This window comes from Scyliorhinus canicula, chromosome 9 (assembly GCF_902713615.1).
Source record: "Scyliorhinus canicula chromosome 9, sScyCan1.1, whole genome shotgun sequence".
NCBI lineage: Eukaryota > Metazoa > Chordata > Chondrichthyes > Carcharhiniformes > Scyliorhinidae > Scyliorhinus > Scyliorhinus canicula.
This window is the reverse complement of record NC_052154.1, coordinates 39,868,232-39,881,263: the sequence shown is the minus strand read 5'-3', so window position 1 is coordinate 39,881,263 and position 13,032 is coordinate 39,868,232. Positions and strand designations below refer to the sequence as shown.

Below are 13,032 nucleotides of genomic sequence, written 5' to 3'. Positions count from 1 at the left end.
ATTCACTGCAAGCTGCTGGCTGACTGACTTATGCGTAATGAATTAATATGGCCTGCATCATTCACGGGCCTTATTTCTTCAGCAAAATCTGGTCCATTAAAAGTAGCGCTTACTTTAAAAGCTTTTGTGGAATACTGCAGGATGCCTTTGGATATTCTATTTCCATAACTCCCATTAGACAGAGTGACCAAAGCCTCAGTGGTAGTATTCCAGTCCCACTCCAAATAACACCAGTAGGGTGATCAATTGCAATAGTGAAAGAGGCAAATTTAAAATTAGGTTCTTCAAAAAAAAATATACCTTAACCAGTTCTTTAAAACAACACATTTCAGAAAATAAGCAAATGTTTGCCGACAGTCCCATTTTTTGAGGTAAACTTTAATTGATTTGATAAGCTGAAAAATTTTGGGGGGGAAAAAAACAATTTTAAAATCAACATGACTTTAAATATGAGCACCGTTCAGTTGGTAAAGGTTTCACTTTCTGTGGATAATTCACATGTTTGATTTTCATTTTTTATTAAATATTAAGTTATGAAATTTAAGTAATTGATTTCTAAGCTAAAATGCAAATAATACTGGAGTAAAATATGCAGCACAAACATATTGTATAACGTTTCCCAAATTGACTTAATCTTAACCAGAAAAATGAAAACAAATGTCTCTCGAGTATTGAACAATGACCTTTTTAATGACAGTAGTAATCAGTCAGTTCTTTGATTGCTGCTACAGCGCCCTTTGACATTCCCATGTAACTTAACAATGCAGTTTTCATTGTCGTTTGGAAAAATGGATTTTCAGATTTTAAAACCTCCAGATGAAGATTGAAGAAATCTTTTCGGGTTTCAAAATAGTCATGCTTATTTTCTTCGTCAAAACTATGCTTCTTTTTCTTCAGTCTTTGATGCCTAAGTTGAAAGATTTAGAACTAGTTTTGAACTCTAATGGACTAAATTAATCAAATTACACTTTGGGCTTCTCACATCCATCTTTACTCATGCTGACAATTTCCAAAAGCAATCATGACAGCAAATACTATACTTAATCACACTGGCACAGGGAACCATTTTCTGAGTCTAAAATAGATACCATTTGGGAAACTTCTATCCCTTTCAGAATTTTTTTCGAGCCCTCTAATCATAACTTAGACGGGCATAATTTGGTTATTTCAACTCCAAAGTTCAACTTAAAGAGATCATGGCTATAGTCTGTATCCGTGTGCCCTAATGCCGGTGTCAGCATTATCCAAGATCTAATACAGATAATATATAGAGATTTTTAAAGGAAGTTATGATAAACCTGTACTAGCTCAGTCTCAACTGGAGTATTGTGTCCAGTTTTGAGCACCACACAACAGGAAGGATGCAAAGTTATTAAAGAGTGTATCGAAAAGTTTCATGAGAATGATTCCAGGAATGAGGAACTTCAGATGTGTGGATCGATTGGTTCTCCTTGGAGAACAGGAGGTTAAGAGGATATTTGATAGAGGCATTGATTGTGTTAATGGTGAATTCCTGTCACAGAATTGAAATTTATATTGCATTTCACAGAGCATAATCAAAAATGAATGAGCCAAATAAACGAAGACTAGAGAAGCTGATCAAAATCTTTATCAAAGAGGTGTGTTTTAAGAATTATAGGTTCAAAGGAAAAGGGAGAAATACAGCGGTTAAGTAGAGGGGATTTTAGTGGGAGGATTCCAAAGTCTGGAGCCAAAGCACCTGATGGCATTGCTGTCAATTGTGGGTAACAGACACCTAATAGCAGGACTCAGAGGAATAACATATGAGGTAGTTGTAGGGCTGGAGGAAAGTATGAGAGGTACAGAACCTTGTGACTCTGAAAAATTTCAAATTTGATTGGCGACTGCGATGAATATAGGTTATTGAAGACACTGGTGTTGGCTCTACGTAGCTGGTGTAGTAGGATGGTATATGGGCACCAGAGTTTTTAAATACATTGAAAGTTGGTATTTATTTTTTTCTTTCTCCAGTATGAAAACTGAAGGAAAGTACTCTGCCTTATTATTGATTATGTCTTTAATATGTTCACATTTTTCCTTATGCTTTTTCTCAATATGTTAAAAATGAGGTGGATAGTAACAGGCTGGGGGATGGGCACAGACTGGTGAAATGTGCATGCAAAAGACAGATGAAATATAAAATATAAGTGTATGCTTACAGAATTGAGGAGATACAATATGAACTAAATAGTACAATTATAAAGGGTGTGCAGGAACAGAGACATCTGGAGGTGTTTATACACAAATCTTTGAAGATGGTAGACAACAATGTTTAAAAGTATATGGGATTTTTGACTTTATCAATAGAAGTATACAAAAATCAAGAACTTAATAATAATATGATAATAATGCTAAACCTTCATAAACCACTGGTTAAGTTCCAGCTGGAGCGTTGTGTCCAATTCTGCCACCACATTTCAGGAAATAGAAGCCGTGGAAGAGGTTTATCAAAATAATATCAGAGGTGAGGGACCTAAGTTATGTGAAAATTAGTTATTTGGTAGTTCCGGATTAGAGTATCATCAACACCACCAGACACAAGGTAAATCTCTCCAACCATGTCCCCTCTGCAAGTTTGTTCATGCACATAGTTTCTGTTTTGGTGTACCTCTGTCTCACATCAATGGGAAGAGGCATTTGCTGATTTTGTAATCCTCTACTCCCATCTGTCCTGTCAGAAACCAGCAACCACAAAAGAGGCTGAATCCTTGGAACCATGCCTGGCTGATCTAGTGCATGCATATTACAAGATCGTGAATGAATTTGCCAATTTTCACACGCAATGCAAATGTCTAATAGCATTGTGAGGCCTCAAGGCCAATCCAGGCGTGCATACCTTTAAACCTGACAAAGAGATGGGAAGTCATCCTCAACAAGTGTAATTATGTCAACACAATGCATGCCATTCTTATGATGGATCCAAATTATATCCATGGACCTGCCACTGTCATAACCAGTCAGCCTGAAGAAAATGCTTGTTGGTTTGTGTAAGAGAAACAAGATGGCGGGTGATAAATATGATTAGTTTTGGCCTCGTGCCTCCCACATGTGTATATCTATGTTGCACAAGAGTGATGTATTTTTAGACCCGATCTTATCTGTGACTGGTTCTGCACAACATGAATTGGCCAAATGGTAGAGTGAGTTGCTACAATCAATTTTGATCAGGTTTTCCATACATATAGTTGAAGAATTCCTTCATATTTACAACGACCATACAGAACTTGCACTCAATAGCAAAACTGCATTCCATGTGCTCATTTGATATTGCTAGCAGTGCTCTGCTCAAGGAAGCCATAGACAAGTGCACTATGGCACTATATGATGGCACTCTGAACCTGTTGTCATTGTATGAATCAATACTCATTGAATGAATGAACTTGGCAACTCATACAATCAAGTTCAGTTTTAACAAAACCATGGATTTCTAAATTGATGCTGTTGCCATCTAGGCCCAGTTCTTGAAATCATCTTTATTGGGTTCCATGAGAAATTGCAAACTTAGAATGGTTCCGATTATCTTACCAGAATAGTTTCCCCAGGAAAAGTTAGAAGAATGAAACCATTTCTAACTCCCGGGTAACTATAATACTAACCCCCACCAACCCCATCAATGATACATCCCAGAGGCCCTCCTGATCCCTTACTGACCACCTGGCCTCCATGGTGACTGATGCCCCCAACTCAACTCCCCTTTCCCCTACACTTAACCAAACTTCAGACCCTATATTTCAATCTTCAACTATATGTGGAAATGTCCTTACGCACCTTAATGGGCTCCATCCTGTGCTCAAATTCACCTTTGAAATGGAACAGTCAAGTGAGCTCCGTTTCCTAGATGTGCTAGTTGAGAAATTTGCAATTGGTTCTCTACTACTGTCTACCGCAAGCCATCTTTATTGGTCAATATAATTCCACATGCTATATAATTGGCCTTATTGGCAACCTCATAAATAGGGCTTTATCATTTCCTCACCATGCAAGTGTAATGCTGAAATAGAGCACATCAAAGCCATTCAGTAAAATAATGGCTGAATCACCTAATCAGGTGATTGCCCACTGTACGTCATGCAAACTCGTGAACCGGTCTAAGCCCGTCACTTTCGGTATTGAAAAGTATCCAATCCACCTCAAGGTTATCCTGGAAGTGTAAGGTATCTCAAAGATTTGACCAACAGATGAAGCTAGCTATTTCACGCTGCTACTAGACAGTAGCAACACAAGTGGTATTTGCCACTAACAGGATGCTGCAATTAAGCCAAAAAGATGTTCTGCCTATCACACAAAGAGGTTATGTGGTGTATGAATTTCAGTGCAAATGTGTTGCTAGGTATGTAGGTCGTATGTCCCAAAGACTGGCAGATTGTATCAAACAGCATGTCCCTTCAGATTTTCACCAGGCAAAGTACTGGCCATACCTACACAGCTCACACACACACAACTCAAAACAGTGTCCAACGTCAAATGCAATTCAGCAATTGGACAACATTTGCTAAATAATTAACTGAGTGTGATAAGAATTACACTAACAACCTTTTTCAGGCTCACCATGTCGCTCACTTACATGTACTAGAAACTACATATATTAATATGCAGGGTCCTGTCTTTTATAGACAAAGAATATGTACACACATTGCCCCTTTTTCAAATAAACAAAACAGGTGATAGCCATTCCCTGGTTCATTCCCCAGGACAATGCCTTGACCAATCAGAGTCGATGAGAGGCAAATTGCATTGCTGCTCACAGTAGTAGGTCCTCAAGCAATAGAAATTTACAATACCTTCGTGTTCGACAGCAAAGAGAGCAACAAGAGCTTCGATGAAGTAATAAAGTACTTTGATTGGCTTTGCTCTCCGAAGAAAAACAAAAGTTTGAACGTTACATATTTTGAGCGTGTACCCAGAAGGCAGGCAAATCTTTTGACAGTTTTTAACCGACTTGCAGTTGAAGGCGCAGTCGTGCAATTTTAATACTTTAAAGCCGTTGATGATCCGCAATCAGATGTGTTATATGGAATACAATGTTGACAAATTAGGTTATCCATTTTGGTAGGAATAACAGCAAACAGGATTATTATTTAAACGATAAAATATTAAAGCATGCTGCTGTGCAGGGAGACCTGGGTGTGCTAGTGCATGTGTCATAGAAAGTTGGTTTACAGGTGCAACAGGTGATTAAGAAGGCAAATGGAATTTTGTCCTTCATTGCTAGAGGGATGGACTTTAAGACTAGGGAGGTTATGCTGCAATTATATAAGGTGTTAGTGAGGCCACACCTGGAGTATTGTGTTCAGTTTTGGTCTCCTTACTTGAGAAAGGACGTACTGGCACTGGAGGGTGTACAGAGGAGATTCACTAGGTTAATTCCAGAGCTGAAAGGGTTGGATTATGAGGAGAGGTTGAGTAGACTGGGACTGTACTCGTTGGAATTTAGAAGTATGAGGGGGATCTTATAGAAACATATAAAATTATGAAGGGAATAGATAGGATAGATGTGGGCAGGTTGTTTCCACTGGTGGGTGAAAGCAGAACTAGGGGGCATAGCCTCAAAATAAGGGGAAGTAGATTTAGGACTGAGTTTAAAAGGAACTTCTTCACCCAAAGGGTTGTGAATCTATGGAATTCCTTGCCCAGTGAAGCAGTTGAGGCTCCTTCATTAAATGTTTTTAAAGTAAAGATAGATAGTTTTTTGAAGAATAAAGGGATTAAGGGTTATGGTGTTCGGATCGGAAAGTGGAGCTGAGTCCACAAAAGATCAGCCATGATCTCATTGAATGGCGAAGCAGGCTCGAGGGTCCAGATGGCCTACTCCTGCTCCTAGTTCTTATGTTCAAATGTTCGGGATATCAAATGGCAAGGTACATGAGAGGTTATTAAGGGAAGAAAGAAGAGCTTCAATTAGAAAACGCTATTAAGATTTGTCATGCCAGCGAGCTTGCTGCACAGCAGATTAGTATACTCAACCTGAAATATTTTGCCACCAATCTGGAAGAAGATGTCAGCGCCATCAGCACTGTGACGCAGTTGATTAAGAAAGTGGTCTCAGAGCGGGTGGCCATTTTTAGAGGCCGACCGGATGCGCCATTTTATGCCAGCATTGTGGCAATTGATATGGGCCATGGCAATGTCCAGCATTTGGGAAGGTGTGTTACAAGTGTAGCAGAACAAAAATCCAAAAGTATGCCGACAGCGGGTGCGTCACCAGATAAGGGGTATGCAGCACAGGGTTCAAGCGCCAGAACCGTGGATGAACCAAATCTCCTCAATCCAACAAAGGCACCAGAATCAGCTATATTGGCAGAAGAACCAGAGTCAGCTTTCAAAGCAAAAGATCCAGAAGCAGCAACATGGGATCCAGAAACAGCTAATCCCATGGCCGAGTCCAGCAGCAAGAAGGATGCCACTAAAGTAAAAAAGAAAAGGAGACGTAATGAGCTGATCATTCAAATGAGAAAGAAGTGAAAGAGAAGAAGCGTTGAGGCTGCAGTTGTCTACCGGGTAGCACCCGTGACAGTGAAGAAATAAGCATCGGCAAGAAGGCCAACATACAAGAATACACACAGAGGCATCGCTTCAAAAAGTTGAAAAAATTGATGACTCAAAAAAGACCAGCCAGAAAACCAGCCCTTTAAAAGTTGAAGCAAAGTCGAGTATTCGGAGAAGGTTCAGGAGACCAACGGGATGATGTTGTTCTGAACATGTAATAAGCTGAAGAAGCTGTGCACAAAGGACACATATAAAATTATTATGCAGATCATGTTTTGTAAAGCAGTTACCTTTGCATGTAAATGTTATCACTTCCAAAGGAAGGGGGATGTGGTGATATGCTTGTGCAGTTTTATACATAGTCGTCCATCAAAGCATATAGTTACCGATGTGACCTCCAACCAGCTGGTGGCGATAGAGATCTCCCATCTGACTCGAGATATCCAGTAGTAAGCCGTACTAGAGGATAGTCGCAGAAGAAGTAGCTCCAGGAGACTTCACTGAATTCATTTATTTTGTCACCGTTTGTATCATAATTTTCTAGTTATCTTTCCAAGTATTCATCTTGTTAATTAAACTATCTTACTAGTCAAAGAACTAAATGTTCTATGTGCATCTTACTACAGCTACAGCACAGAGCATAACAGTTTCCAGTGGCAGAAGGGTTGGTAACCAGAAGGCACAGATTTAAAATAGTTGGCTGAAGAACCAGAGCAGGTATTAGGAAACCGTTCCTTTACACAGCAAGGTGTTGATCCCCCAGCAAGGGGGATCGTTCGTTCCAGCAGCCCCCTCGCATCTCAACCTGCACCATATGCTAATACCCACACCGTCCACGTCCAAGTGTCTCCCACTGTGCAGTATCTGTTCCCAGGAGAAGGCAGCCCACAACCACAAGGAGAAGACGACTCGCCAAACCTGCAGCACCTCACCGTCACGGAGTAGAGGGCATTGGACCTGGTCGGCTGGATGGAAGAGAGGCAGAGGTCAGCATTGGACAACCAAATGAGCCCCCAATGCATTGCGATGTCCATATGGCACATGAGTCTCCGCGGCCCCCAGCCCCCACAACCCGCAACCCCCCCCCCCCCCCATAACCCCCTACCCCCCGTGAGCATGGAGACCCTGGTCAAGACGGAAGCAGCCCTCCAGGACTGGTAGCGCAAAGTGGCAGCGAAGACGCTGGAGGGTAGGACGGGATAGTTGATCTGCCGGTGGCCAGGCCCCCTATACAGGCACTGCTGGCATACACGAGGCCTGATGCAACATCTCCTTGCCACTCCTCCTCGGCCTGTTGGGCTGCTGGCTCTCCATCATCAGCAGTTGGCTCCTACTCCTCTGGGGCAGGCTCCTGTTCTGCAGGGTACTCCCCGAGCAGCTCCTGCTCATGCATCCTCGTTGCATCCGCCAGGGCTGTGACGGCCCCACAGATGGCAAACACACGCGGCTGTACTCCGTAATCCATTTTCTGCAAAGGGGAAAGGGGCAGACATGCTAGCATGGTGAGTACTCCCCTGACAAGCCAACTCCAACGGATTATACCGTGGCCTTGGCCTGCACTGCAGCCCCTGCGCCCGCATGACGCCATCCCCTCTTCCCATCCTGGCCCCATCCCTCAGCTGTTCCCCCCAACACTCTTCCCTCCGCACTGTGCCTCTGGCCCTGCTGCTGCCTGTCACCGAGAGGCCTCCTGCCCGCCACCCATCCCTGCCAGCGTTACGCACTGCAGCTCCTGTCCCACACCCTCCTGTTTGGTCTACCGTGGGAGCCCTATTCGGGTGGGCCACGTGCTATCCCACCAGCAGGGTGCCATCTGGTTGCGGGGGGCACCATGTGCCACTGACCAGTGCCAGCATGTGGGCAGAGCCCACGACGGGGCTTGGCGATGGGGAGGTTGGCACCCATTGGGAAAGTAGCTGTAATGTGCCGTGAGTCCTCTGTGCAACGCACGGTTTGTGCCTACCTGTCCTAGGGCAGGGATGGATGGGAGCAGGGGCGTAGTAGACAGGCGGGCCTTGGTGCCAGCCGTGTTCCTGCGGGTGGGCTAGCTACCCTCTATTGGGCCGCTATTTTGAGCGGGTGACCGAAAAATAATAATCTTTATTAGTGTCACAAGGGTCCGAGCTCCCCATCTGCTTCAAGAAGACCACCATCATATGGGTGCCAAAGAAGAACCAGGCAACGTGCCTCAATGACTGCCGTCCGGTGGCCCTGGCATCAATCGTAATGAAGTTCCTTGAGAGATTGATCATGAAGCGCATCAACTCCATACTTCCAGAACACCTCAATCCCCTGCAATTCGCATACCGCCGCAATCGGTCCACAGTGGGGTGTACTTTTATCAGTGATAATAATTCCTTGACTTGGGTAATGTGAACTGGATTTTTATAGTTAAGAATTTAAAGGGGGTTGATGCCAAAAACTTTGTTTAATCGTGTACTTTGCCCAAGCGTGGTTTTTGAGGGAAGGCGTGGGGGGAGGGGGTTATTCTGTGAGACTGTTTTAACAGAGCAACATTTATCTTGTGTGCTTACGGTTTTATTCTTTTTAATAATTTTTAAAATTATTATTATTATTAGGTGTTCTGGACTTTTGTGGTCAGTAGCCCTTTCTCCTCATTTTCATAATTTAAAAAAAGTTTTATGATCAGCAACAAAGACATCACTTGGGGGTCTGGCTTGGTCAGCACTAACATCAACTGTGGATGTCACACCCTACCTATCAAATGTGGCAGGAATAGATTCAGTTCCTTCATCCAAAGTCATTCATATAGTTTGCAAATATTTGAACAGCCGAGCGTTGATCTAATTGTGTTCGACCCTAGTCTAACACTGTTTTCTTTATCTACGCTGCAAACATAATCACAAAGACATAAAAATCTAGATCTCTTAGCACATAGGAAAGCATGTTGTGTGGATAATACAAAGAATCTGCAAAGGGATATTGATGACAATTGTTTGTGTGGGAAAATGTGGGGTTGTCCACTTTGGCAGGAAGAATTGAAGAGCTGATCCCTGTGGCACTCTATTAGTTTGTTTCCCAATCTGAAAATAACTCATTTATCTCAACTCTCTGTTTCCTGGTAATTAACCAGTCCTCTACCCATGATAATATATCACCTCTAACAACTTCAGGGTCGGGATTCTCTGGGAATTGGCGGGGTGGGCAGAAACGGCGCAGTGGAGTGGCGGGAACCACTCCGGCGTCGGGCCGCCCCAAAGGTGCGGAATTCTCTGGGGCTAGGCCGGCGCCGGAATGGTTTGCGCCACACCGGCGGCGTGGAAGGCCTTTGGCACCGCGCCAGCTAGGGCCAAAGGGACTCCACCAGCCGACGCGGGTCCGCGCATGCGCGGGAGCGTCAGTGGCTGCTGATGTCATCCCCGCGCATGCGCAGGGGGGTTTCACCTTCGCGCCGGCCATCGCGGAGGCTTACACGGCCGGCGCGGAGGATTAGAGTGCCCCCACGGCACAGGCCCGCCCACGGATCAGTGGGCCCCGATCGTGGGCCAGGCCACCGTAGCGGCACACCCTGGGGCCAGATCGCCCCGTGCCCCCCCCCCCCCCCCCCCCCCCCCCAGGACCCCGTTGCCTGCCCGCGCCGCCAGGTCCCGCCGGTAAGGGACCTACTCCAATCTACGCCGGCGGACCTGCATAGAACATGCAGGACTTCGGGCCATCGTGGGCCGGAGAATCGCCGGAGGAGAGCCCGCCAACCGGCGCAGCGCAATTCCCGCCCCCGCCAAATCTCCGGCGCCGAAGAATTCGGCAGTCGGCGGGGGCAGGATTCACGCCGCCCTCCGCCGATTCTCCAACCCGGCGGGGGGTCGGAGAATCCCGCCCCAGCTCTTCTTCTGCAGCAACCTTTGATGTGACACTAACAATTCCTCAAACATTGTCAAACAACAGTCCCCACCGTGTCTCAAAGCCCTCTGCTGATCCCCTCAATTCAAAATTAATCTTCCCCAGCCAGAGGAAGCCGTACAGGTCTCCTTGCCAAGCCGCCATTCCAGCAAAATCCTTTGCCGCCTCCTTCCCTCCATCAGCTCCGACGCTTCTGACACCCCAAAAATTGCCGCCATCATAGAGTGCGGCCGGCCTCTATCCCCACAACCTTTACCCACATCCCGAACACCCCCTCCCAGTATCTCTCCAACTTCTCTCAGCCCTAGAATATATGTGCATGGTTCGCTGGTCCTCGCTCACACTTCCCACATTCATCTGCCAGTCCCTGGAAGAACCCAACCATCCTTGCCCAAGTCATGTGTTGTGCATCCTGTGTACCACCTTAAACTGTATCAAACTCAATCCTCACACACGAGCGAGGCTGAATTCACCCTACGCAGTGCCTCACTCCACACCACCCAACCTATCTCACCCCCAACTCCTCCTCCCATTTCTCCTTGAGCCTCACCACTTGCATATACAGTTCTCCCTGCCACTCATTTATGTCCGCAATCGAACCCTCCCCTTCCACGTACGGAGCGGCAACCGTTCCAGTAAGAAATATATTGACAGCTTGGGAAACCTTCCACATACCTTCCGTGCAGAGTCCCTCACTTGCATATACCTAAATTTGCTTCCCTGCAGGAGATCTCCCCACTCCTACAACTCTTCCAGACTTGCAAACCTCCTCTCCAGGTATAGATCCCTCGCCCTCACCAGCCCCACCTCTCTCCACCTCCTATACATGCCATCTGTTTCCCTGTCTTGAACCGGTGATTCTCACACAGTGGTGTTAGCACCTGCACCCGTTTCCTCCTAAAGTGTCTCCTCAGCTGGTTCCACATCCTAATAGTGGACAGTATGACCGGGCTCTCAGTATACTTGTCTGTCTTATGAAGAAAGGTTGAGGGAGCTAGGGCTTTTCTCACTGGAGCGAAGAAGGAAGAGAGGTGACTTGATAGAGGTGTATAAGGTGATGAGAGGCATGGATAGAGTGGATAGCCAGAGGCTTTCCCCCAGGGCGGAAATGGCTGTCATGAAGGAACATAATTTTAAGGTGATTTGAGGAAGGTATAGGGGAGATGTCAGAGGAAGTTCTTTACACAGAGAATAGTGGGTACGTGGAATGCACTGCCAGCAGAGTTGGTGGAGTCAGTGTCATTAGGGACATTTAAGCGACTCTTAGACAGACACATGGACAACAGTAAATTGAAGGGGTGTAGGTTAGGTTGATCTTAGATTATTATAAATGGTCGGCACATCGTGGGCTGAAGGGCCTCTACTGTGCTGTACTATGTTCTATGTTCGATACTTCCTCGGTGCCAGCGGCAGCGTTGCCGTCACCATGGCCCTCAGTCTGGACCCCCTGCAGGACTCCTCCCTCATCATGAGCCATTCTAACCCCTTTTCTTCCCATTACCATCTCACTTTCTCCACATTCGCCGCCCAATAGTATTGCAGCAGATTCGGTAACACCAACCACCCTTTCTGTCTCTGTAGCAGGGCCCTGTTCACCCTAGGTACCTTCCCCACCATCATAAACTCCGAAATTCCAGCTTCTGGAAAAAGGCCTTTGGAATGAAGATCAGAAGGGTCTGGGATACAAGTAGGAACCTTGGCAGGACGTTCATTGTTACCACCTGGACCCTCCCCGTGAATGTCAGGTGTAACGTATCCCATCTCCTAAAGTCCTCCTTTATCTCTTCCACCAACCTTGTTAGGTTCTATTTGTACATCATTGCCCACTCCCCTGTCACCTGGACCCCCAAATACTTAAACCTATCCCTGGCTACCCTAAATGGCAACACCCCTAAATTGGCTCCTCAACCCGTCTCATTCACCGGAAAGTCCTCGCTTTTTCACCTTGAGAAGGCCCTGAACCTCTCTAATAAGCCCATAATACTCCCCATACTCTCCAGCGGGTCTCATACGAACAGCAGCAGGTCGTTTGCATACAGCGACACTCGGTGTTCCCTGCTCCCCCTCATAATCCCTTGCCACTCTGCTGACCCCCTAAGAGCAAACGCCAAGGGCTCTATCACCAGCGCGAACAGCAGCTGCGACAGCGGACACTCTTGCCTCGTTCCCCTGTGCAACCCGAAGCTCTTCAAACCCATCTTGTCTACACTCGCCATTGGGGCCACGCACAACAGACACACCATGTAGCAAACTTTGTCCCGAACCCAAACCTTCCCAGAACCTCGAACAGGTACCGCCACTGCACCCAGTCGAAAGCCTTCTCCGCATCCATAGATAACATTACCTCCAGTATCCGTCCCTTCGACGGGGTCATGATCCTTCTTAGGAATTTAGTGATCGTCGCCTGTGTCTGTGTCTCCGGCAGATCCCCTTTCTCCAGCACCTCCCTAAACTCCCCCAATAATTGTGGTGCCAACTCTGTTGCAAACTCCTTATAAAACTCTGCCGGGTAACCGTCCAGCCCCGGGGCCTTCCCCGATTTCATCCCTTTTATGCTTTCCATCACCTCTCTCAACTCTAACAGCTCCTCCAGGAATTCCAGCTCATCCAAAAACCACCCATGTTCCCTTCCTCACCCCCTGGATCGGCCCTGTACAATTTCTT

At 45.9% G+C, this 13,032-nt stretch overlaps 1 protein-coding gene across 9 annotated transcripts in view; it reads right to left on the bottom strand.

The window, feature by feature from the left end:
* The window catches only part of LOC119971263, a 141,695-nt gene that overhangs the window by 21,012 nt on the left and 107,651 nt on the right, over positions 1-13,032 (bottom strand). For 8 of the 9 annotated variants that reach the window (XM_038806581.1, XM_038806574.1, XM_038806577.1 and 5 more), the window contains one exon: positions 670-907. The exons of the other annotated variant lie outside the window; for it this stretch is intronic. In XM_038806581.1, the coding sequence (XP_038662509.1) occupies positions 688-907 (220 nt within the window). In that variant the 3' untranslated portion in view covers positions 670-687. Of the gene's footprint in view, positions 1-669; positions 908-13,032 lie in introns of those variants that run through there. 9 annotated transcript variants of the gene reach the window in all.